The 27612-nt window shown below is 36.7% G+C and overlaps 1 protein-coding gene across 7 annotated transcripts in view; it reads left to right on the top strand.

Moving 5' to 3' along the window:
• GK (glycerol kinase) overlaps nucleotides 1-22394 on the top strand; it is an 80609-nt gene extending 58215 nt beyond the window's left edge. For 6 of the 7 annotated variants that reach the window (XM_070044696.1, XM_070044695.1, XM_070044694.1 and 3 more), the window contains 8 exons: nucleotides 8732-8810; nucleotides 9578-9674; nucleotides 10351-10435; nucleotides 10974-11094; nucleotides 11205-11348; nucleotides 12737-12817; nucleotides 15659-15745; nucleotides 17609-22394. In XM_070044696.1, coding sequence (XP_069900797.1) covers nucleotides 8732-8810; nucleotides 9578-9674; nucleotides 10351-10435; nucleotides 10974-11094; nucleotides 11205-11348; nucleotides 12737-12817; nucleotides 15659-15745; nucleotides 17609-17619 — 705 coding nt within the window. In that variant the 3' untranslated portion in view covers nucleotides 17620-22394. The remainder of the gene's footprint in view (nucleotides 1-8731; nucleotides 8811-9577; nucleotides 9675-10350; nucleotides 10436-10973; nucleotides 11095-11204; nucleotides 11349-12736; nucleotides 12818-15658; nucleotides 15746-17608) is intronic. The other variant, XM_030844451.3, reaches the window with a different exon arrangement.
• Nucleotides 22395-27612: the final 5218 nt, after the last annotated feature.

The raw sequence follows: 27612 nt of genomic DNA, 5'->3' as shown, positions 1-27612 counted from the left end.
CAAAAATGTTTTAATTGTGAAATGTAACACATGTATAGAAAAAAATGCATAAAACATCAATGTACAGCTTAACAAATTATTATAAAAAGAAGACCCATGTAACCTCACCCAGGTCAGGAAACAGAAAACTACCAGGAACCTTCTATGTGCCCCTCCCAATCACATCCTCTTCCCTTTCCCCTAAGTTAACCCTGCCCTGACTTTTATTATGATCACTTTCTTACTTTTCTTTACAATTCTAACGCTTAAATGTGTAACCCTAAACACGGAAGTTAGTTTTGCATGTTGTTAATACTTTATATATTAAAAATATAAGAGAGAGACTGAGTAATACAGTATGCAATCTTTGATCTGGCCTCTTTCACTCAACACTTTATTTGGGAAATTCATCTGTGTTGTTAAATATAACTATTGTCCCATTCTTTTTCATTACCATGTGTAAATACCACCAGCAGTATATGGGAACACTACTTTGCCTATTTTCTCTGTCTATTCTACAGTTTATCTCATCTATTACATTTTTTAATCTCACTCAGTAATTTCATTTCTACAGTCTTTAACTGGTTATTTTTCATGTCCACCTGATTTTATTTCTCTTTTCTTTTGATTTGTAATTCATGGGGTTTTTTTTTCATGGAAATCATACCTTAATCTACCTCTTTGTGTTTTTTTGTTGTTACTGTTTTGTTTTGTTGTTGTTTTTTTCTCTTTTTGGCGGTGCTGCGGACACACAGTGTCTTAGTTCCCCGACTAGGGATTGAACCCGTGCTCCCTGCGGTAGAAGCGCAGAGTCCTAACCACTGGATTGGAATGAATTCTATTCCAGATGTTATGTTTTGTTGGCTGATGTCATTTTTTCCCCTTCCATACATTTTCATTAGAAGTGATGCTTGCAAGCTAGCATATGATATGCTGTAATGTCTAATTTATATAGTATATATACAAAGTATATATATATTTTTAATTTAATCAATTTTTAATAGAAGTATAATTGACTTACAATATTACATTAGTTTTAGGTGTGTAACATGGTGACTCAGTATTTTTGTACATTACAAAATGATCACCACAGTAAGTCTAGTTAGCATCTGTCACCATACAAAATTATTACAATATTATTGACTATATTCCCAATGCTGTGTATTACATCCCCATGACTTGTTTATTTTATAACTGGAAGTTTGTACCTCTTAATCTCCCTCATCTATTTCACTCATTCTGCTACCCCCTTACCCCCTGGCAACCAGCATTTTGTTCTCTGTTTCTATGAGTCTATTTCTGTTTTATTATGTTTATTCATTTGTTTTATTTTTTAGATTCCACATGTAAGTGAAATCATGGTATATTTTCTTTCTCTGTCTGATTTATTTCACTTAGCACAATACCCTTCAAGTCCATCCATATTTTCGCAAATGGCAAGATGTCATAATATTCCATTTTATATATATTATAAAGTTATCCATTTTGTCCATCTATTAATAGATGCTTAGGTTGCTTTCATATCTTGGCTATTGTAAATAGTGATGCAATGAACGTAGGGGTGCATATATCTTTTCTAACTAGCGTTTTTGTTTTCTTTGGAAAAATACCCAGAAGTGGATTTGCTGTATCGTATGGTAGCTCTACTTTTGATTTTTTGAGGAACCTCCACACTGTTTTCCACAGTGGCTGTACCAACTTAACATTCCCACCAACAGTGTCCAAGAGTTCCCTTTTCTCCACACCCTCGCCAACACTTGTTGTTTGTAGTATTTTTGATAATAGCCATTATGACAGGTATCTAGCTCATTGTGGTTATGATTTGCATTTCCCTGTTGATTAGTGATATTGAGCACCTTTTCATGTGTTTATTGACTATCTATATGTCTTCTTTGGAAAAATGTCTACTCAGATCCTCTGTCAATTTTTTAATCAAATTGCTTGTTTGTATTTGATGTTGAGTTATTTGAGTTCTTTGTATATTTTGTATATTAACCCCTTATGAGATATATCATTTGCAAATATCTTCTCCCATTCAGTGGGCTACCTTTTCGTTTTGTTGATACCTTCCTTCACTGTGCAAAAGCTTTTTAGTTTATTTTCACTTTCGTTTCCCTTGCCTGAGGAGACAGATCCAAAAAAATATTGCTAAGACCCAAGGTCAGAGAGCATACTGCCTGTGTTTTCTCTAAGAGTTTTATGGTTCCAGGTCTTGCATTTAAGTTTTTAATCTATTTGGAGTTTATTTTTATATATGGTGTGAGAAAGTAGTCCAGTTTGATTCTCTTGCATGGAGCTTTTTTATTTTCCCAACACCATGGCTGATGTTTTAATAATAGATTTCTTCATGTATTTTGGAATTTTCCCTTCCAGACTCATTTTCCATTAAGCCAATAGCCCTAGTCAGCGCGTAGACAATTGCTTGTTTTCCAGTACCCCTACACAAGCAGGAAAGCACTACCTAGCCCCTGGCTTCAGACACTGACAGTCTTCCTGATCTTACACCAAGCACTTCGAATCCCTTTCCTCTGCAGGAGTCAGCTCCGGCCACCACTCCTGCTCCCTGACACACACAGAAAAATGACTCACAATCCATCATGCCTGTGGCCTCAAATCCTGCTTAGCCATGCATTTCTGTTTCTGTCCACATTGATGCTATTCTCTGTCTGAGTTAGCATGTGTTGTTTTGGTTTTCTCTTTTTATGTTTTGCCTGTTATCCTCTGTTAGGGACAGAGGTGATTTTTTTTTAACAATGTAGTTTATTTATTTATTTATTTATTTATGGCTGCGTTGGGCCTTTGTTGCTGCGTGCAGGCTTCAGTAGTTGTGGCTCGTGGGCTCAGTAGTTGTGGCTCACGGGCTTAGTTGCTCCACAGCAGGCATGTGGGATCTTCCCGGACCAGGCCTCAAACCCGTGTCCCCTGCATTGGCAGGTGGATTTTTAACCACTGCGCCACCAGGGAAGCCCCAGGACAGGTGATTTTTAAAGTGCAAACTCATCCATCTCTGTTGATAGGGATGTTTACTTCTTTTTTATCACCAAGAATATTAACATCTCTGGGTCCTTATTTCATTGTTAGTAAAAAGGAATTGGGACACCTGATGCTTCAGTTGTTTTGAGACTTTAAACTCATATTAAACTGCTAAAATTTGTCCCACTCTTTTTTTTTTTTAAATAAACATTTATTTATTTATGGCTACGTTGGGTCTTCGTTGCTGCGTGCGGGCTTTCTCTAGTTGCGGCAAGCGGGGTCTACTCTTCGTTGCGGTACACGGGCTTCTCATTGCGGTGGCTTCTCTTGTTGCGGAGCATGGGCACTAGACCTGTGGGAGGGCTTCAGTAGTTGTGGCACACGGGCTCAGTAGTTGTGGCATGCGGGCTCAGTAGTTGTGGCTCGTGGGCTCTAGAGTGCAGGCTCAGTAGTTGTGGCACACAGGCTTAGTTGCTCCGTGGCATGTGGAATCTTCCCAGACCAGGGCTCAAACCCGTGTCCCCTGCATTGGCAGGCGGATTCTTAACCACTGTGCCACCAGGGAAGCCCTGTACCACTCTTAATAGTTGGAAAATTTTCTTAGTGGTGGAAGATACTGAAGCAAAATAGACCAAGGATTACCAAAATAGAACGAGTAGTTCTGCCTTCCCTCTGCCATCTGTGCACTGTCTTCCCCAAGCTGTGCTTTTCCCTTCCTTGTTCATCTTCTTTTTCTAAATGTTATTTCACGAAACAAAATTCTTTTGGGGGCCTTTAATCTGATTATGAACGTGAGCTTACTTTGGATTTGAGACTTCCACGTTCTGTATTCTGTCACTAGGATATAAGTTCCCTGAGGTCAGAATATTTATCTGTCTTGTTCACCACTCTATCCCAGAGGCTGGTACATAGCAGACACTTAATAAATATTGTTTATATACCAAATCCTATGTTATGCCATTTTTGTCTATTTAAACATGAGCTTCAAAGAGGATTCCTTATATCCCCCCATTGTTTTCTTTGAATGTCCTTTTTCTCCTATCGTTTGTATGACTTGTGATTATAGTGTTAAATTTTTGTTTTTGGAGTTTTTCATCCCTCTTCAGCCAGATATTCCATTTCAGGTATAAGTCTCATATATTAGTTAACTGTTGCTGCATAACAATATTACCACTGATGTAAGCGGCTTAAAACCTTACCCATTTATTATCTTATAGTTTCCACGGGTCAGGAGTCCAGGCAAAGCTTAGCTGGATCCTCTGCTCAAGGTCTCACCAGGCTGCAGTCAAGGTGTAGGCTGAGGCTACAGTGTCATCTGAGGCTCCATCTGCTTCCAGGTTCACTCAGATTATTGGCCAGATTTGGTTCCTTGTGGTTGTAGGACTGGGGGTTTCAGTTTCTTGCTAGCAGTCAGCCAGAGGCTGCCCTTAGCTCCTAGAGGCCGCCTGAAGTTCCTTCCCATGTGAGGACTTAACACCAGCAAGGGAGGGAGAGAGTCCAGAAAACAGGTGTGGTAATCTTATGCAACGTAATCATATGCACATCATCACATACGTCCCATCACCTTTGACATGTCCTGTTGGTTAGAAGCAAGTCATAGTCCCACCTCACTCAAAGGGAAAGGATCATGGAAGGCCATGAACAGCAGGAGGCGAGGATCATGGGGGCCTATAAACATTGTTTATGGACTTTTCTAAGGTAGTTTCTTGGAAAGTGTACTTTCTGAGCAATAGGTGCTTTTAATTTTAATTCCCTAACTGGTTATCAAAGTATTAATGATACAGATTACATTTCATAAATGCTTCCCCAATTCAACTCTGTGCTCCTGTTCTCTTTTCTTTGCAAATAAAAATGCTATAGAGTTAGATTTTGCATTTGTAATTATACAGAAGTTAAGTACAATATAAGTTATATATGTAGTGTTACATATTACTGTAGCATACACAAAACTAAGTTTACTGTGCCTAGTGGTTGATTTTAAGGAATTTAAGGATAATCTTAATTTTACATAATTTTTCTTCACACTTACTGATTTTTTTTTTTTTTTTTTTTTTTTTTTTTTTGCGGTACGCGGGAGTCTCACTGTTGTGGCCTCTCCCATTGCGGAGCACAGGCTCCGGACGCGCAGGCTCAGCGGCCACGGCTCACCGGCCCAGCCGCCCCGCGGCACGTGGGATCTTCCCGGACCGGGGCACGAACCTGTGTCCCCTGCATCGGCAGGCAGACTCTCAACCACTGCGCCACCAGGGAAGCCCCACACTTACTGATTTTAACCATAACTGCATTGTAAGATACATCCTGCATCCTGAAATATCTACTTTATACAGATACTGTTCATGGCAGTGGCATTCATGTCAAGGAGCTTTTGAGGGAAAGTATGTTTGCCTGCTATGGCATTATATCAGATCTACTTGATTATTTTTAATCTAATCTTTGCAGAGCCTGTTCCTTAGCCTTTCACTTTCCAGGCTATGTGTCTAGTTTTTGAGTAATTTATTTCTCTTGTCCGGTTATCATAGAACTTCTTCTTTTTACCCTCTCATTTCTATTGTGTTTTTCTTAGAGAACCACTATTAGGTTTGTGTGCAGCTTTCCCAGTGCATCGTGACTTAGAATAAGGGTTGATTCATATTTATAGTTGATGAGCTGAAGTATTGAATGTTTATATTTATGATATAATTGACAGAAACTTATTTGATAGCAAGTAGACAGTCACCTTCTATCTATCATTTTAGGTTTCCATTCCTGTACTCTTTTCTGCTCATCTTCAAAGCATTATACCATCTTCCACTTTATCTCCTGCCTCTGGATTCAGAAGACTACGTCTTTTGTGAATTTGGAGATTTCTCTTATTTTTATTAATTTTTAAAAAGCTATACCAAGTATTATATCCTGTACCAAAATTATATACTTCTTTCAGATAAGTGTTTTTTATATTGAACCTACTTCTTCATTCAGTAACAAAACACTCCTGTGTACTCCTGATGACCAAATTTAGAATAATTTTCTTCTGGAGCCTTGACAGTGGCTTTGTATTTTTTTTCTATTGTTTTAATCTAAAATAATGCCCTCTGGTCCTCAACCAGTTACCTTTAATGAAAACCTTGATTTTTCCTTTTACTGCAACCACATTGCTTCCTCTCAAAAAAAATTGAGCATGTAAACATCCTGCACTTTTCAGTGGAAATGAGGTACATCGGCATTTGATTTCCCAAAATATAAAGTTCCACTAGCTGGTAGCTGCAAGACCACTCCACTAGACTTCTAGCTCAGTGGCTTTTTAAAATTCATTACTTACTCACCTAAAACTATTGGAAATATACACATTTTGTGGTTAGATGCCATGTAGGACCAGTGTCTTTTTGAGAGTATAGAACATCTGTTTTTCCATTTAGATCTAGAACTGTGCTGTCCGATATGGTAGCCACTAGCCACACGTGACTACTGAGCACTTGAAATGTGGCTAGTCCAAATTGAGATGTGCCGTAAGCATAAACGATATACCTGATACCAAAGACTTAGTGAAATATACACAAATAAAAGATCTCGAGTTTTATATTGATTACATGTTGCAATGATAATGTTTTTAATATATTGGGTTAAGCAAAATATATTATGATTAATCTAACCTTTTAAAATATGGTAACTAGAAAATTTAAATTACATGTGTGGCTCACATTATATTTCTATTAAACAGCACTGTTCTAGAATATCTTATATATTTTCTAGCCTCTGGCAGCTACTATCTCTGAATTGTTCGCTTCCAAAGGATGTGTGAGAGTTGAACTATTGTCTCCAAAAGCAAACAATTTACTTAGTTCTCCTTGATGGTCCCACTCTGTACCTAAGTATATAATATATCAAAACTAGGAAGTGTATTAAGAACTTTCTTTTTTGGGGCGGGAGAAACATTGGGTTAGAGTCCCTTGTCAGGTGTTTGCTGAATTGTCTTTGTCCCATTTTTAAAGTCTGGTTATATTTGCACAGGGATGTCAAATCTGTTCCTCAAATAATTTTTTATAGCTGAAAATTCACTGTATAAAAAGAGCAACTGCGATGTTTTGCCAGCTATGCAGTAGCGTATAGTGACCTGTTCTCATAGCAGCTGTGAACGATAGGATGTATCAACATATTCAGCATCTAGTTTGTTTGCATCCTGAAAACTGATGGCAAGAAAGGGTAACCATTTGTAATTCAATTAATTTAATTGGGGACAGGGAGGCAGATGACATATAAAAAACATTCTGCTTCCTACACTTATACCTGATGTTTTGGTTTGGGGTGACTCTGTGGAAGTAATTTACATTAATAATGTATATGAAGAAAAAAAGAAAGAAAAAAATTATATGAATGAAACATCAGAACCAAAAAACTTTTTTTTTGGAATTCCTAATGGTTTGTGCTGATACTTCTTTTGCCCCCAGAATCTTTTTATAAACATCTTTATTGAGATGTAATTCCCATAGCACATGATTCACTCTTTTAAGGTATGTAATTCAGTGTTCTTTAGTATATTCACAAAGTTGTGCAGCCATCACCACAGTCTAACTTTAGCACATTTTTATCACCCCAAAGAATAACTGCATCACCTCAACCCTAAGCAAGCACTAAACAACTCTTTGTCTCTCTGGATTTGCTTATTCTGGACATTTCATATAAATGGAGTCATACAATATATGGTCTTTCACTTAGCATAATGTTTTCAAGATTCATCCAGGGCTTCCCTGGTGGCGCAGTGGTTGAGAGTCCGCCTGCCGATGCAGGGGACACGGGTTCGTGCCCCGGTCTGGGAAGATCCCACATGCCGTGGAGCGGCTGGGCCCGTGAGCCATGGCCACTGAGCCTGCACGTCCAGAGCCTGTGCTCCGCAACAGGAGAGGCCACAACAGTGAGAGGCCTGCGTACAGCAAAAAAAAAAAAAAAAAATTCATCCATGTTGTAGCAGAATTTCATGTCTTTTCATGGCCAAATAATTTTCCACTGTGGGGATATACTACATTTTATTTACCCATACATCAGTCAATGGAATTTGGCTGATACTTTTTTAACACTTAAAGAATTAAAGACGCTACTATTTGCATTCAGTAAGAACATTCCTGTATACTCCTGTATACTTCCTGTATTGAGCCTCATCGTAATTTCTCTAGGTAACTGTTGTTATAGTCACCACCATTATATAGGTGAATAAATGGAGTCTCAGAAAGCCTAACTAATTTACCTAAGATCACATAGCAGTTAAGAACTAGAGCTCAGACTCAAACCAGTTCATCTGACTCCAAGCCCCATCTCTTGGTGATTTTGTTGGAAAGAATCATTACTTTGTAGTTAGCTTCTTTGCTAACTTTTTTTTGTGGTTGCTAGATTTAATATAATGTTAGCTATGGGAAATGGGCTTGAAAAAACTCTCAGGGTGGCCTTTCCCAATAACTTTGTGGATAAGATGGGAATGTACTCTGGGTGATAATATACCTCAGTAGTTTAGCAACAGATAGAACAATTGTATAAGAAGCAAATTGCTCAACACATTGATGTCCACCTACGGGCACAGGTCCAAGGGTGTACTGGCGGACTCTCTTCTCTGTCTCATTAAAAACTTCTGTAATGCCCTAGATAAATAATGTTTGTAGTGAAAGACCTAGTTTATGATATTTGTAGAAGTCCCAATGTTGAAATTTTTGAATTTTATCCATCTGGTAGTGTCATACACAGAGAATATGCTCAATAAAAACTTTTTATTGTGATAACATATATTCTCTCTCGGATTCCTTTATTCCCATAGGGTTCCGTAGCTATAGCCGGTGCTGTTATTCGCTGGCTAAGGGACAATCTTGGAATTATAAAGACCTCTGAGGAAATTGGTGAGTATGTTCTAACAAAGGGCTAGAGTCTAAATAATAAGAATTTTAAATATTTTACCCTTGCAATCTGTTAATACATGTGCTTTGCCCCGTATGTGACATTAAACTATATGAATCCCTATTATGAGCTTGATTTTACACATAAAAGATTATTTTGTGAAGATTTATAAAACAACAATTTAACATAATTAGTGGGGGTTATTAATAAACTGGCACGGTAGGGCATAAAAATCACCCAAGTGTAAAAGTGAACACCAAAGATGGCCAGAATCTGCAGTTAAATTTATCTGATGAGAAAAAGCTTTAAGTCTTATTAGAGTGAGAATTAAAACTCCAGTACCAGTAATTTAAGTATTAATATGGCTATTTTCAGACAATGGATAATTATTTTGAACCATCTACTTTAATTTCGCCTGAAGGTGAGACAATCAGGAACACATTTCTGATTAGGGACCCACTGAAGGCCACTTCTTCATCAGCTAGGCAGCAACCTTAAAAATAGTGGAAATAAGCTAAAATACCTTAACAAAACTAATCCAGTTCCTTTATTTCTTGGGCTGGGTTACATTTTACTGGGGGGGTATTCAATGTGGAGAAATTTGCTTTTGTTGCTCCTGACATTCTGCTGTAATTAGGAACATTTTGCTGTACTAACTAATAGGAAACCAAAAGCTCTGTCCTAATTTTTTAAACACGTGTGTTTATTGACTAAAATAAGTAGCATATAGTAGAGTGATTTTTGTTTGTTTGTTTGTTTTTAACGTTAGAAAAACTTGCTAAAGAAGTAGGTACTTCTTATGGCTGCTATTTCGTCCCAGCATTTTCAGGACTATATGCACCTTATTGGGAGCCCAGTGCAAGAGGGTAAGAATTGAAAATAAGGTATGCTTTTGTCGGTCTTGATTTATTTACTATATTAGCTAATAACTTATTAGTTAAAAGTTTTCTATTCTCAAACGATTTTAAAGTATTGAGGAAACCTTTTACACTTGGCAAGTATAATTTCAGAACCTTTAAACTCCAAGAAGTTGGGAATTTCCCTGGTGGTCTGGTGGTTATGGCTCCAAGCTTCCACTGCAGGGAGCACGGGTTCGATCCCTGGTTGCGGAGCTAAGATCCTGCATGCCATGCGGCATGGCCAAAAAAAAAAAAAAAAAACACCTCCAAGAAGTTATAAATCATCTGACAAATAAGCCCCTGCCATATTCGTATTCATGTTAGTGTTATTAGCTTTTATCTTCAAGGCACCTGCAATTTATGTCTCAAAGGGACACCATCTAGATGAATATTGATTTGGTTTTATACTATTGTCATCTATCCGGATAGATCTTGAACTTTTTCGCATGTGGATGCAGCATTGTAGACTATAAGGACTTTCCAAGCTACTTAATGTTTATGTCCAGTTTTGTTTTTTTTAATGTCCATTTCCCCCCCCCCCCGTACATTTCTACCTACCAAATTCAGTCTTTCCATATTTAGGACATTTCCAGTTGATGACTCATTTATTGCACTCTAATCTTAAAAATCTTTGTATTTTTAGGATCATCTGTGGGCTCACTCAGTTCACCAATAAATGCCATATTGCTTTTGCTGCATTAGAAGCTGTTTGTTTCCAAACTCGAGAGGTAATAAATATGAGCCCTTTTCTTGTACTTAATCCACCTTTATTATTCCTAAACAAATTATATATTAATGCCAGAAATTTATTACAATTTATAAGCTTACTAAATATTTAATCAAAAATTAAGCCTGCCTAAACATTAATGTAATAACTGCAAGTTTTGGTTCTTTTCCCAGCTGTCATTACTTTCTAAGTTCCTGTTAGCTGCCAGGCGCTGGGCATTTTACAGTTGAGGGGATGCTGAGTGGTGCATATTAGACAAAGGGGATAGTTACACAAACATAGGCACCATGGCAGGAAATCAGGGTGCAAAATAGAATTGTTTGGCTTGACTGGATATAGGGGTGAGTGCAGAGGTGAGGTGAGAGAAAAGGTTGGTTGTAGCCAGATCAAGGAGGGCCTAGAAGACCAGCCTAAGAAATCTAAATTTTTATTCTACAGGCTTTGGGGAGCTTTTGAGTGTTTTTGAGTAGAAGATGGCTATTTTCAGAGATGTTACTATGGAGTACTTTAATTATGTTCATTGCATTGGTTTATTTAAGATTTTGGATGCCATGAACCGCGACTGTGGAATTCCTCTCAGCCATTTGCAGGTAGACGGAGGAATGACCAACAACAAAATTCTGATGCAGCTACAAGCAGATATTCTGTATATCCCAGTAGGTTAGTAAGCCTTCATTCCTTTAAACTCCAAGACTAATGTTTCTTCGGAAGAACTGGCTTTTTTAGGCATATGTAACTGCAAAGATACTGATGTAGCTCTCTCCCCTCAGTGAAGCCCTCGATGCCCGAAACCACTGCTCTGGGAGCTGCCATGGCAGCAGGGGCTGCAGAAGGGGTTGGCGTTTGGAGTCTGGAACCTGAGGACTTGTCAGCTGTCACAATGGAGCGGTTTGAACCTCAGATCAACGCTGAGGGTACTTGTTTTTTAAAATTTTTTTTAATTGAAGTATAGTTGATTTACGATGTTGTGTTAGTTTCAGATGTACAGCAAAGTGATTCAGTTATACATACATGTATATCTATTTTTTTTTCAGATTCTTTTCCCTTACAGGTTATTATAAAATATTGAGCCTAGTTCCCTGTGCTATACAGTAGTTCCTTTTTGGTGAGGGTACTTGTAAAGATTGAAGATTGGTATACTGTGAAAAGTGAGAGAGAGTTTGCTTTTCTGTTTATTCATAAGTTGAGAAAGTAAATAAGATAGCAAATGCTACTGTTTCAGGTTTGGCTACTAAGCATATTTGGATACACTGAGTGAATGTGAATGAGAGGAATGGTTCCCTATTAAAAAAAAAACAAACTTCTATAATCACTTTTTTACCATTCACTTCTAGTGTTTACAGTCCTTTCATGTAGGAGGATAACACTGCCACACTATCAGTTCTAGCTTGTTAGTGTAGCCTTTCCTGACAGTGACAAGGGAGATATATCGGCCACCGACTCCTCATGTCTGCATCGGATCATCTTTGGTGCCAGTGGCCAGTTTTAGGACAGGATTATGTGGGGTAAGCGATATTCTGATAACTTTTAAACACAGCAGGGCTAGCCTGACAAAAGCAGCAACAATTTAAATAAATGAGCATTAAATATTTGACTTAATGTCGTAATAAACAAAGCTAAGCCACAAGCTCTGACCAATACCTGTATTAAATTTGTGTATGAAAATAAGGTTTTAAATACTGAATTTGGTTTTAAACCTTTTTAAAAACCTGTGTATGTAAATAAGGTTTTAAATACTGAATTTGGTTTTAAACCTTTTTAAAAACCTATGTATAAAATAACGTCAAAGTGGATTTTGTATGATATCCCAAGCTCCTCCACTCTCCCAAAAAGTAGGTCAAGTAGGATTCCCCTTTCTAATTCATCACCACTTGCTTGTGAATGGCCTGGTCTTAGCAGGTAGCCTGTTTCCCCATCTCCCTTCATCGTGCAGACCAGGCTGAATTTCCCTCCAACTTCCAAGCAAGCTTCTCTCCCAGTCACTGGTAGTCACTAGCAATGGTACTCTCCGGAGTCTGAGTCCTGGTAAAACTCCATGTCAGCTTAATACAGTGTAACAAACATCAGTTTAATATGTGTAACAATTTGTCAAGAATGCTGAGTGAGGGACTTCCCTGGCAGTCCAGTGGTTCAGACTCCATGCTTCAAATGCAGGGGGCACAGGTTCGATCCCTGGTCGGATCCCACATGCTGCACAGCGCAGCAAAAAAAAAAAGAACGCTGAGTGAACATAAGTGTGGTACTTAGAACATCTCAGTAAACTGCCTTTCTTATGTGTGGTTTTCCTACCTTCTATGTCTAGAAAGTGAAATTCGTTATTCTACGTGGAAGAAAGCTGTGATGAAGTCAATGGGTTGGGTTACAACTCAGTCTTCAGAAAGTGGTAAAAATGTTTTTATTATTATTGCCACTTTGCCCTAGTATGTTAAATCGCTTCTTTAAGTATCTGGCCATTTATACGTAGCAAGGCTGCTCTGAAGAAGAGCGTTATTGTAAGTTATAGTTTCTAATGTTTTGAAAACACTTTAAAGTTCTAAACATAACATGTAAATTATCATGTTGATATACATACTTAACTCTGTCCTGCCATATCTTTCCTTATTAGTTTATTCCTGGTACTTCAATTGATAACTTAGTTTTCTAAAAGTAAAATTATTTCTAGTTTCTTCTTAATGAAAAAAAAAAATCAACTAGACTTTTTTTTTTCTTCTTCTTCTTAGTGTCTGACTTTGCCTTTCTGGGGGGCTGTCTTCATGACCTGAACCAACCGAAAGCTGTATTAATTTCAGAATATATTTCACTACTTCCTAGACTGCTTCCAAGCCCTTAGTGAGTGTATGTTATGAGAACTCATTTGAATCAGAGGAAGAAAAGTACCAAACATAGTAAATTAGAAATGTCATAATTGGCAAATGCTCTTGGCAGAAAATAGAGGACTATTTTTTTCAACCTCTTAGGTGGGAAGGTATTGCCTTAAGTAAACTATTTAATTATAAACAGCCCTGAGCTGCCTTTAATGTAGAAACAGCCTTAAACATGCCTTTAATATGGCATAATATTTTAATTCTTTGCTAAATGCAAGATTTCAAACATAGTGAATGAAACAATGGCCAATAATATATTGAAACGTATATTTTAATGGAGAAGAGAATATAAATGAAATATGGCCTGCCTTCCAACCCCAAAGCGAGTATAGAACCACTTTTAATGTATCTGGCTTTTAGGAGAAGCTTCTGGGATCATCTAGTACCACAGATTACTGTGATCTGTATTTTCAGTCCTGGATGTTCCTACTTGAAGCTTTTGTTTATTCTTCTAAATAAGCTTTAAGCTTAATATCCATTTTCTTTAAATCTTTTGTTCTGAGACTCACCTTTCTTTCTAAGATAGTGGCAGAGCCTTTCTTGCTAAGACTGTTTGCAGTTTTGAGACCCTTTATAGCTAAACTTCTCAATCATAGGTATTTTTGTAGCACAGTGCTAGTTGCTTTGAAAGATATAACAGACATGCACTCGATTTATTTTCTGGTTGCCCTTAATTAATGGCTAATGAAAATGAGTTATATGTTTTCTTTGACAAGTTAGATTTTTTTTTAACGGCACAGGGAATTCCCTGATGGTCCAGTGGTTAAGACTACGTACTTCCAATGCAAGGGGCCCGGTTTCAATCCCTGGTCGGGGAACTAAGATCCCGTATGCCACGCGGCATGGCCAAATAAAATAAGATGGCACAATCCTACCTATGTTCCCGCACTCCACTGCCCCAGCTGCCTCCACATCAATGCCACACATTCTTCTCCTTACTCGCAGTTGAAGACATAATTTTAATTGCAAAGCTCTTACAAAACCAATTGATCGTTTTCTCTCTGTTTGCTTACCTTACCTGTCAGTGAATTTAAAATGCCAAGAAAAAGTTGATAAAAGAAAATTACATGATTCTATTGTTTCTGCCATCAGCATTGATGATAAAGTAATTTGATTTTTTGAGAGCTTTTGATTTTTCAAACTTTGTTTTTGTTTCAGTTAGGCTGCAGTGGATTTAAGGCAAAGTTTGAAAAACTTTTTGAGTAGATTTATGAAAAGCACTCATGTATAATATTTGAGAGTCTCTAAACTGTATAATAAACAGGCTAATAATATTCAGTTAGTGAAATGCTGATTGTATTCCTTAAGCAGTATAAGCTATATAACGGTATGATTTATCAATAAGCTATCTGATAATAGCAGTACAGACAGACTCTTATTTTGATGATCTTGAAAGGATATTGGAATTGCTACCTGGTCTCTGATCCTCTTTAAATAGGTTTAATTTATGGGAAGAATATTATGTTAGCTTAATTTCCAAAGCGTTTTGCCAGTTTTGAAGCATTAATATTTATTTTCTTGTTTGTAACTATATTTGAATGAAGTGTAAAGGATTTTTAACATACATTCAATATGTTTAAAATGTTGTAGAAGTGATTGGGGGTTTGATATTTTTTGGAGAGAGCTTATCATAAATGATGACTTCTTGGCTCTGTACTCCAAACCCACCAAAATATTTTTTCAAAGAGTGTTAAATATTCTAGATATATAATTTTTATATTCAAGAAAAGTATCTATCTATCTATCTATTCTTAAAAGGAAGGGTTTCCAAGAGAATTCAGGTTGGAAAATATCAAAACAATCGTGTTCTCAGGCAATATTTTAAAATGTAGATTAATACAGTTTGGTTTTTTAATTATACTAACATGAATATTCAGGTACATTTCCTTATACACCAAGTCTATTTAAAAAAGAAAATGAAACCAGTAGGGTTTGAAATTCATTTTTAGTAGACGAATATAACTCTTCTCTGATAGCCAAAGGATCTATAATTTGAATTTGAGGGGAATTGGATTGCTCATTTAGTATCTTTTGGGGAAGAATCAAGAAAGCTAAAATCAACAGCCTCCCAAAAAGTTCTCCATCAGCTTTGGCTTTGCCAGTGGAAGGTTTATGTTGGTCTGTATGTTCTATGTTCTTGGCTACTTGTGGCATGCTATCTGTATTGTTTGTTGACTGTCATAAGCCTTGAATATTGATTCTGGTTTTGATTTGAAGTAAGAACTCTTTGCTAGCTTTTATGAATATGCTATTTTTATAACTTTTTTTGCTATCATGTGATTCTTAACACAAATATTGTAATTATGTGTCTCTCTTTTGGTTTGCTTGACTGGAATTCCCTCCTACTTGGATGACCACAGGTGACCCTAGTATCTTCTGTAGTCTACCCTTGGGCTTTTTTATAGTGAGTAGCATGGTAATGTTAATCGGAGCAAGGTACCTCTCAGGTCAGTTCCTCTTTACATTAGACAATTGTATTAGTTAGCATTAATGTATTTGTGTATGACTCAGCAGAAAGTTTTTGGTGTTTTTCCTTCTTCCTATTCTTAGGAACCTGGAAAATCTATTAAAGGTCTAATTAGTTAGACCAATTGATCTTTGGGGGCAGTCAGAATTAAGGACTGTGACTCTGCTTTTATTCTCTTTTTAGTAGATGATGATTTTCTCTGAGGGGCTACATTCTGCTGTCAGCTGCAACAATAAGCACAAGTGAAAGTACTACTGTCAGTGTTTAAATGAAAGGACATTCAGAGTGATAGATGAAATTTATAGTATTTGAAATCAATTAAATTGGCTTTCAAATGTACATAAGTTGTTTTTCATACTTAATGAAAATCTGCTACACAAGTCTTAATATTTTCAATTCTGGTAAGAATTTCAGCCAGAGTATGTTAGCAGAGTTTCTGTGAAACTCTGCAGCTAGGGAAAATTTATCATCACTTTTATTTTAGTTAAGAGAATACATTTGGTGAAATGAAGTTTTTTAAAAAGTTATTATTGAAATAAATTGGGGTTGAAATTCAAACTGAAAAAAAAAAATTCAAACTGAATTATTATTTTGCATATTAACTTCTGAATATTCTTATAAGAGTAAAATTGCTCAGTATTTTATAAAACACATTGCATAACCTGTATTAATTTAAATATAATAATCATTTTTGGAAGATGTTGCTGATGATAGCTCTCAGTTTTTCTTCAAATTAATGGCCTAAATGGAAATGACGTATTTCATATGTTGCCAAGAAAGTGAAACATTTTAACAATCTTCCTAATTAAGGAAAGAGTTAAATTATTTTTCTTAATTAATTAGAAGATTTCCTGGGTGTAAAATATAAAATTTTTTATTAATATGGGAGAATATCTGTTTATAGAAATCTGACAAGCGTTAATCAGCTTGACATCATCACCGAAGTGCTATATATAAATATGGAATGAAAAGTTATTTACATCAGCAGAAATGGGATGAAAATTATTTACATTAGCAGAACATTAAATTATCTTTTAATTAATGATAAAACTTGGGTTACTTGCATGAGAATTTAAAATTAGATTGCCTTTTTCTGTATTCTTCATGTTCCCGATAAATTTGTTCAAATCTTCTACTTCCATAATAATCATACCTTATGTTGGTATTAGTGCTTTATACCTTACAAAGGGCTTCTGTATACATAAATCTATACAGAATTAGCAGATGCTTATTTTCTTTCTGCTTCTTGGGAATGTTTGGTGGAACAGTCCAAATATTCCCCAGAAGAACTGTAGTTTAAATTAATTTTTTAAAAAAATGCTGTTTGAGGAAAAGTTCTATTTTTTTTCTTTACTGTGAGTTTTTTTGGCTGCATAATGATGGTCTGGAAAAGGAAAGAAAATAACATTGCAGCTGAATGTTTTCATTGATTTTTTTTTTCACCTTCTGTTTCCCCTTTGATACCAGTACCAGAATGAAAAGGCTTGGTCTATGAAAATTAGGATATGTAACATATCTCTAAGCTAAAGGATACAGTAAGTGTCCAAATTCCTAGGCTTCCAAAATAGATATGATTGCCATCTTTAGGATCTCTCTTGGTAACATATGCTGAGATTTGAGAAGAATTGGGATGGCTTGCCTTGGTAAACAGTTAGCAATAGTGTTTATTTGCTAATTTTGGAATTGGATCAGTTATATTTGTTGCATTTTTACCTGTGAAGCAATATTTAAGAATCATATGGAATTTCTAGCTCAATAAATTATTGAATTGTCTTCATTGTTTTAACTCCTGAATTGCATGTATTTTATTACTGACATATATGATTTTTGTCCCCCATTTTAGGTATGCCATAAATACTACCAACTCATGGATTCCAAAGATGCGAGCTCTTTACCTACCGAGAGAATCCAGTGATTCTGTCTCTTAATGTGATGACACTACTCATAGACTCTGATTTTATTTATAAGCCACTAGCTGCATGACCCTCCAAGTAGACCTGTGGCTTGAAATAAAGTAAATGCAGCAGAAAGAATGCTATAGAAACATTTGGTGTGTTTTTTAACATCGGTAGTTAAGATTGGACCAGCTACCTTTGGGGCTGACCCGCTCCTTTGCCATCATTTCCTGCCTCATTCCCTCTAAGATCTAGGAATAATTCAGATCCTGTCCATTGGAATCTTTTATCACATATATTCAAACTCTGATGGGCCAGGATTTGATTCCTGAACTACACATGCTTGATTAAGGGGCTGTTACTAATGGGCTAAAAATTTGTGACCTTTTGTTTGCTTCTTTTTAACAGACCCCCCTACCCAAAGTCCTCTTTTCTGCATATTAGGGAGACCACAGCATCTTCACTGAATGTTTAAATGGAAGCCTCTACTAAATTCTTAAAATGGAAATTTAGTACCCTCATTGCTTAGGTATTTCGCTGAAAAGTATTTGCCAAAACTGAAAATTCTTCATATATTGTATTTAACGTGGTCTCACTAATTACACTGAATTGCTATCTGGATCTTATAGGGAAGGACACTTTCCTTTTTTTTTCTTTCATCTCTCCTTTTTATATATTTTTTTACTTTGTATGTCTAACATACATGCCTATATATTTTATATACCGAGGGTAGCCCATTTATAAAAAGAGTACGTGTTCTCACTAATTACACTGAATTTCTGTCTGGATCTTATAGGGAAGAACACTTTCTTTTTTTTCTTTTTGTCTCTCCTTTTTATATTTCTTACTTTGTATGTGTAACATACATGCCTTTATATTTTATATACTGAGGGTAGCCCATTTATAAATTAAGAGCACACTGTATTCTGTAGGTTATAACGGGGCTGGTCTTAAGTGGACCTCTATGTGTATAAATATTTTGGAGAAAACAGCTGTATACATTTTTGGGCAATGGTTATGCATATTATTTACCAGGAGAAACTTTTTCTTAAAGAGCCAACATTTAAAATTTAAGTATATGTTCTATGTCAATAAAAGAAAATATACTTTATTGTGACTATAATTTCTTATACCATACTTTTATATGCTAAAAAAGAAAAGAGAAAAAACTGTGGAATACTACAGCAAACATTGTTTTCAAATACAAGCACTAGTTCATATAAAGTTATTTTTCCTTTGACGTAATTTTACACATATTTAGTATATTTTGAGGGGATGTCAAAAAATGTTAAAATACTTAAGTAGAAAAAAAAGCCAAGAATCTCTTTCTCTCCAAGTATGTTATCAATTGCTGATAAGCGATTAAAATTTCTATTTGAGATAACAGATAGCTATCTCTGCTTATTGTCATATTACAACTGAAAAAAAAAGGTTTTATTGATAGAAATGGCTTCTAGCAAAACCAAGAATTTCTTTCTGCCCCCCACCGACAACCAAGAATTTCTCAAAAAATTTAATGTTATGTGTTGTAAAAACGTAACCTAATCTAGCTTCTTAATGTCAATTTAAAAATATCTTAAAATTAATTTGTGTTTACTACAAACAAGAAGATACTGCCTTCTAATTATTTTCTTCAATCAGTGATGAAAATGGGAAAATATTTATATATTAATATAAAAGGTTTTGTTTTGTTTGGAATTAATGTAGCTTTCATTTGCAGTTCTGATTATGCTGTTTCTAAATTATTGAATCTGCTGGGTTTTATTGACGCAGCTGCCACTTTAGTGACGTAAATATTATAGAAAGGTACTATGAAATTATTACTTTGTGGCAAGGATACTTTTAAACATAATTATGTTTCTACAAAGGTAGGTTGAGTTAATGTAAATAGTTGTGAAAATCATTGTTCAAATAATTTTAAGATTACATTAATTTTCTATAAATTGCAATATTTATAAATGTTTGAAATTATACACATTGATATTTAATGATAAATTTACTTAAAATAAATCAACCTTCATTCTTACTTGCATTTCTCATTTACAGACTAGAACTTAGATCAAAGTTAAATTGAGAAAGAAATTGCAGGACATGTGAAGCTCAGCTGTTAGCACTTGATCAGGCACACTCTGAAGAATTAACCGACAGCCGAAGAAGTAGTTTCTGGAATGATGAGCACCTTACTCGTTCTGTTAGAAAAGACTACAGTGTCCCATCTCAGCATCCAGAAAATACCCTGCTGAGGTCAGCAGCCTTTATCAATAGGGTCTTGTGGCCATGGCTAACCATGACCTACTGGTTCCACTCTCTGCTTCAGTTTCTCTCTACCTGGGTGATTTGGTGGAGTGAAGTACACCACTGTTCTCTGAACACAATAGTCAACACCTCAACCTTTTTTTTCTCCAGGTAATCAATAACATAAGTAATGCATTTTTGCTTCTGTAATAATATCTTAGAATTTTTTAGTGTGTTTCTTTTGAAATGCCTAAAGGTCAGCTCTTTGGCTTATGGGTATTTTGTATCATGTGGGAATGAAGAATGATAGCTATTTAGGAGGGACCACCAATCAAAATATGTCATAGCACAGAAACTGTAACAGTATGGGCATTCTAGTCGGTAGTATTTACCTCACAGTGTCTACCTAATCGCAAATAGAAGTTCAAAAATTATTATTTTTATAGCTTTAATGAGTTATAATTGATATACAGAAAACTGTACATATTTAATGTATATACTTTGATGAGTTCAGACATATGCATACACCCATTATCCCATTACCACAATCAAGGTTATAAACATATCTGTCACCTCCAAAATTTTTCTTATGTCCCTTTGCTTGTTGTGTTTGTGTGTTAAGAATGCTTAACATGAGATCTACCCTCTTACATTTTAAATTATTTATTTATTTATTTTTGGCTGCATTGGGTCTTTGTTGCTGCGTGTGGGCTTTCTCTAGTTGTGGTGAGTGGGGGCTACTCTTCGTTGCAGTGCGCGGGCTTCTTATTGCGGTGGCTTCTCTTGTTGTGGAGCACGGGCTCTAGGCGCGCAGGCTTCAGTAGTTGCGGCACACAGGCTCAGTAGTTGTGTCTCTTGGGCTCTAGAGCTCAGACTCAGTAGTTGTGGCGCACGGGCTTAGTTGCTCCGCAGCATGTGGGATCTTCCTGGGCCAGGGCTCGAAGCCATGTCTCCTGCATTGGCAGGCGGATTCTTAACTACTGTGCCACCAGGGAAGCCCTACCCTCTTAAATTTTTAAGTGCACAATACCATATTGTTAACTGTAGGCACTATGTTGTACAACAGATATCTAGAACTTATTCATCTTGTGTAATTAACTTCATATCCACTGAACAACTCCCCATTTCCCCCTCACCCCAGACCCTGCTAGGCACCAATCTCTTTTCTGTTTCTATGAGTTTGACTTTTTAAGATTCCACACATGAAGTAAGATCATGCAGTATTTCTTTCTGTGTCTGGTTTATTTCACTTAGCATAATATCTTCCAGGTCCATCGATGTTGTCACAAATAGTAGAATTTCCTTCTTGTTTTAAGGCTGATCAAGATTCCACTGCATGCATATACCACATTTTCTTTAACCATTCATCTGTCAATGGACATTTGGGTCGTTTCTATATCTTGGCTATTGTGAATAATGCTGCAGTGAACATGGGAGTGTAGATATCTCTTCAAGATCCTGATTTCAGTGCTTTTGGATATATACTCAAAAGTGGGATTGCGGGATTATATGGTAGTTCTATTTTTAATTTTTTTGAGGAATCCTCATACTGTTTTCCACAGTGGCTGTACCATTTTACATTCCCACCAACAATGTTACAAGTGTTCCAAAAATTATTTTTTAACTAGAACTTTGTAATAACTTGTTTTAGCTAATAATATTTAAGTAATGAAGTTTACTTGATCCGTTCTAGCAACCTAACAATTTGTAAGGTCACATAACAGGCAATTATTGGAAAACTGAGTGGCTTTTTTAAAACCAACTTGGTTGCTACTTGGTCTATACTTTATAGGTATATATCTTAGTTCTGGTCTTATGATAAAGTATAAATTGTGTTAAGTATCATAGACAAAAAACTCTCGCAAGTATTTCCAAACATTTCCCTGTCATCAGATTTAGTGAAAATGACCTATTAAATTAAATTTGGGGACTATAAAGATAAATATTCTGAGAAGCAGAAGATAGTTTAAAAACAAGTTGCTCAACTAGACCAATATCTCTATTTACCAGTTTTCATCCTATTTCAGGTAACTAGTTCTACCTGACAACATAATAGTTGAGGATAACAATATTTTTCAGTTTTTCTGTGTAGTATTAAAATTAAGTAGCTTCTTTTATTCCCCATTATTAAACCTGATATTATTTATCTCATTGATTGCTTATTATGATATGACTAGTTTACAAGTGGATTTCATAAATATCAGATCACTTAAATCATCTCCAAAACATTCATCAAAAGGAGACTGGTTAAATTAACTGTGCTACAGCCACACAATATAGAACATGTAGCTTTAGAAAAGCATGAGGATGCTGTCTAGAAACATGGAGACATCCAAGATAAGTGAAAAAGCAAGGTGCAGAGGAGTGCGTAAGTGTGCTACCTTTCCATTTAAAAAAAAAAAGAAAAAGAAAAATCTAGGATGTTTGCCTGTGCCAGAAGGACACATAAGGAAATTGGGAAGCTGCTGCATAGCACAGGTAGATCAGCTCGGTGCTTTGTGACCACCTAGAGGGGTGGGATAGGGAGGGTGGAAGGGAGAGGCAAGAGGGAGGGGATATGGGGATATATGTATACGTACAGCTGATTCACTTTGCTATGCAGCAGCAACTAACACACCATTGTAAAGCATTTATACTCCAATAAAGATGTGGGGGGAAAAAAAAGAAGCTGTTAAATAGTACTGGAACAGAATGCAGTGATCAGGCATGTGGGACACAGGAGTAGGGAAAAACATAAAAGTTATATATTTGAACCGTGTTAATTGCTAGTATGTGTAATATTGAACCATGTTAATATATTAACTGTTTGCAAAACTAATTTTAAATTTTTGAACTTAAATTCAGAGGCCATTGTACATGAATGTTCATGACAGCATTATTCATAACAGCCAAAAAGGAAATAACCCACATGTCTATCAGCTGATGAATGGATAAGTGAAAGTTGGTATATCCACACAATGGAATATTATTCAGGTATAAAAATGAATAAAGTACCAGATACATGCTACAACATAAATGAACCTTGAAAACTGCACAAAGTGAAAAAAGTCATGTACAAAAAGCCACATATTGTATGATTCCAGTTGTATGAAATGTCCAGAATAGACAAATCCATAGAGACAGAAAGTGGCTTAGTGGCTGCCAGGGTCTGGGGGGAGGGGAAAGGGGACGTGATTGCTAATGGACAGGGTTTCTTTTGGGGTGATGATTGCACAACTTTGTGACTATACTAAAAACTGAATTATACACTTTAAAGGAGTGCATTTATGGTATATGAATTATATTTCAATAAAAATGTAACTTTAATTTGCATTTACGTAAAATAAATATACATGACCAGTCCCCGATGGCATGTGAACTTGTAGGCCCTGAAATGAGCCCTCTGAAGGAAATAAATTTTATTTGCTCCTTGAAAAATGGAGGTTAATAAATTTATCTCCTTTTTATTTCACTTTCATTAACTATTTTTTAAGTATCTAATACTGGAAATAAGAAAAATGCTTTAGTCACTGATACATAAAAGATTATGATGAAGTAGAAGATCTGGGCTCCCATTCAGTTTCCCAGGCGTTTTCATGGTCTGTCCAATAGAATATAGTGATAAAAAGGACGCAGCTAACTCGTTTTCCCCAAAGACTTGGTAAATGAGGAGGCAGTCTTCTGAACGTATTAAGCAAATCATATCACTATAATTACCAGTAACTTGACTTCTAGTTACGAAACTATGCTGTTTCCTAATTTTCTTGAAAGTTTAGCCTCATCTGTTTATCATCTTCTTTCTCCTCAAACTTATTTTAAACCTTCAACCTTTCATTAATTTACCACCACATCTTTTTCTTTACTACTGTTTATAGGAGGAAACAATAGGTCTGTTTGTCATCCACCTCTTCAAATAATTGTAAATCTAATTCAAATGGCAGTGAATGTTTACAAGTTCACACTCTACATCACTGGTTTCTCAACAGCCGAGGGAGCGCTTTGTAAAATGAGCATTCCTGTCCATTTAATTCTTTTGATCAAATTGTTTGTTTGGAAATCAGAGTAATACTGCTCTTAGAAAAATTAGAAGATAAGAGGTTACAAAGAATAGTAGAAAATCATTTATTTTTTCCCCAAACTTTAAGGTGGTATTTTCATAGATCTTGAATGTTCATAAACTTTACATAAAAATTTTAACCTGCACAACAATACAACGTATCATGTGTATGGACACATACAGTTGAACTAGAAGTATGAAACTTGCATAGGGATGATAGATGCCAAGTTTAGGATGGTGATTACTTCTGGAAGGCAGAGCATGGAATCAGGGCAAGAGACTTCACTGGAACCTGAAAAGTTGTGTTTCTTAAAAAGTTAAAAGCTAAAGCAAATATAGCAAAATCTTAAGATTTGACTGAGTGGTGGGGTACGGATGTATTTACTATATTCTCTACTTTTCTGTATGCTTGAAATATTTCATAGTAAAAATATAAGGTGTATCGTCCTCCTAATTATATGTATCTAAGTCCACCACTCACTGTCCATTAGTGTAATTTTGTTTATCCTGGCACCCTTCCCAATTAAAAGGGCTGAAATCTTATTGATCTTCTGGCACAATTATTTCAAGCACCTCCTGTAAAGCATCAACATTCAGAATAAATAAGGTGTATTAGAAATTATATCCTTGCTTAGCCATTCATTTGTTATGAATTCCGTGACTCAATACTTGTCTTCTTTCCAATATAGAAACTTCCACAAATTTTAATAGATAATTGCGCTGCTGACAGCCCACCGCATTTATAATTACATATTAAGGCTAGAAAATTTCTGGGCCGAAAAGTCTCAATTCTAGATTTAAGTTTAATATCAAGGGGAAAAGATCGTTGCCATTATATTGGATTTCAAATCAGGCACAAGACCTGTTTTATTCTATTGCAGGTTCTAGTTCATTACAGTTGAAAGAAAGCACTAAATAATAAAATTGGTTGAAATTTGTTTCCTTCCAAGCATGTGTTTACAAGACCACAAAGACATGGGTAAAATGAAATGGTAGGGTGGCAATCAAAATGATTAGCACCTTCTGTGGAAGGGAAAATTGGGCTCTGAAACTGAACAATTATCCCCATAATTTTCGTTTTTTGTTTGTTTGTTTTTTGCGGTACGCAGGCCTCTCACTGTTGTGGCCTCTCCTGCTGCGGAGCACAGGCTCCGGACGCGCAGGCTCAGCGGCCATGGCTCACGGGCCCAGCCGCTCCGCAGCATGTGGGATCTTCCCGGACCAGGGCACGAACCCGTGTCCCCTGCATCGGCAGGCGAACTCTCGACCACTGCGCCACCAGGGAAGCCCTATCCCCATAATTTTCATCTTTATCTACTAATCTTCTTTATCTTCTAATTTTTCATCTTAATGGATGTCATATTTCGTCTCAGGAGTTATGGTAATTTATTTAATCACTCTCAGAGCAATTACTTCTGTAAACTATTTTTTTTTGAATTTTTGAATTTTATTTTATTTTTTTATACAGCAGGTTCTTGTTAGTCATCCATTTTATACACATCAGTGTATACATGTCAATCCCAATCGCCCAATTCATCACACCACCACCACCACCCCCTGCCACTTTCCCCCCTTGGTGTCCATACGTTTGTTCTCTACATCTGTGTCTCTATTTCTACCCTGCAAACCGGTTCATCTGTACCATTTTTCTAGGTTCCACATATATACGTTAATATACGATATTTGTTTTTCTCTTTCTGTCTTACTCTGTATGACAGTCTCTAGATCCATCCACGTCTCAACAAATGACCCAATTTCGTTCCTTTTTATGGCTGAGTAATATTCCATTGTATATATGTACCACATCTTCTTTATCCATTCGTCTGTCGTTGGGCATTTAGGTTGCTTCCATGACCTGGCTATTGTAAATAGTGCTGCAGTGAACATTGGGGTGCATGTGTCTTTTTGAATTATGGTTTTCTCTGGGTATATGCCCAGTAGTGGGATCGCTGGGTCATATGGTAGTTCTATATTTCGTTTTTTAAGGAACCTCCATACTGTTCTCCATAGTGGCTGTATCAGTTTACATTCCCACCAACAGTGCAAGGGGGTTCCCTTTTCTCCACACCTTCTCCAGCATTTGTTGTTTGTATATTTTCTGATGATGCCCATTCTAACTGGTGTGAGGTGATACCTCATTGTAGTTTTGATTTGCATTTCTCTAATAATTAGTGATGTTGAGCTGCTTTTCATGTGCTTCTTGGCCATCTGTATGTCTTCTTTGGAGAAATGCCTATTTAGGTCTTCTGCCCATTTTTGGATTGGGTTGTTTGTTTTTTTAATATTGAGCTGCATGAGCTGTTTATATATTTTGGAGGTTAATCCTTTGTCAGTTGCTTCGTTTGCAAATATTTTCTCCCATTCTGAGCATTGTCTTTTCGTCTTGTTTATGGTTTCCTTTGCTTTGCAAAAGCTTTTAAGTTTCGTTAGGTCCCATTTTTTTATTTTTGTTTTTATTTCCATTACTCTAGGAGGTGGGCCAAAAAAGATCTTGCTGTGATTTATGTCAAAGAGTGTTCTTCCTATGTTTTCCTCTAAGAGTTTATCCCTCTAAGGGATTACTTCTGTAAACTGTTCTTTTTAGCCCAAGCTCCTAGGTCAGAGCCACTAGGGCGGGGGTGGGGGGGGGCAGACTCCTTTGGAGCTACTGACCCTCCTGCCCCCACCTTCCCGGCATTCACTGCCCTCGGCCTGCGCCTGCCTCCCTCGTTCCTCAGCTGGAATCAGTCGCCCTCCCTTCAGGCCCATCCCTCCTGCCCCATGACATCAATCAACCAGTAAGCCACTACCAGGTGCCCAGCCCCATGCCAGTAGCTCAAGCGTGCCCAAGAGAAGAAGGCTTAACCTGCCTTCAAGGACCCTGGTGTCTGTCTGGAGAAGTAAACCATATACAGTAAGAACCAGGGAGGTGGCGCCCTGAGGGACGGGGTGCTCAGAAAAGCAGAGGATGGGTTGATGGGATCTGTTCACCTGTGCTACATTTCTTTTTCCCCATTACGGCTGGATATTTCACTTCTCTTTACTCACAGTCGGGGAGATGTGACTGCTAGTTAGTTGCTTTGTCTAATAGACTTGTAAAGGAAGAGCCATGACTAATGAATAAAACTAAATTGTTTAGATTTTTCCTTGACTTTTCAGTGTTATGTTTACATATCCATCCTGCGGACTGGGGTAATTCTCTCGTTCTCTTTGTTAAATATGTGTGTATATGTGTATCCTGCACATTCACCTCTCCCAACACACACACACACACACACACACACACACACACACACACACACACACACACACACACACACACACACACACACACACACACACAATGGGTTATAGACTTCTATGGGTTATAGATAATACGAATTATTGGAGGGGAATTTTTGCCATGTCTCTAGTGTGTATATGTGTTCACAAGAGCCACCAGGTGCCCCTTTCCTCCTTCTCAGAAAGAGGCACCCATGTGTGCCAGGCCTGCCTGGGACCATGCCTCTAACACACAGGGCTTAGTATGCTCTGAAGCCTGTTGCTGCTTATTACTGTTTTCCTAATTAACTTTGATCAGTGTGTTTGGCTAATTGAACTGCACTCACTGGTAATTGCATGGGCCTCCCAGAAAGAATGTTGCCTTTCAGGACTAAGGCAAGAAAATCCCCATTCCCAGATTCTTGGCTTGAGCCAAACAAC

Source organism: Globicephala melas, chromosome X (assembly GCF_963455315.2).
Source record: "Globicephala melas chromosome X, mGloMel1.2, whole genome shotgun sequence".
Classification (NCBI taxonomy): domain Eukaryota; kingdom Metazoa; phylum Chordata; class Mammalia; order Artiodactyla; family Delphinidae; genus Globicephala; species Globicephala melas.
This window is presented reverse-complemented; position numbering and strand designations above follow the sequence as displayed.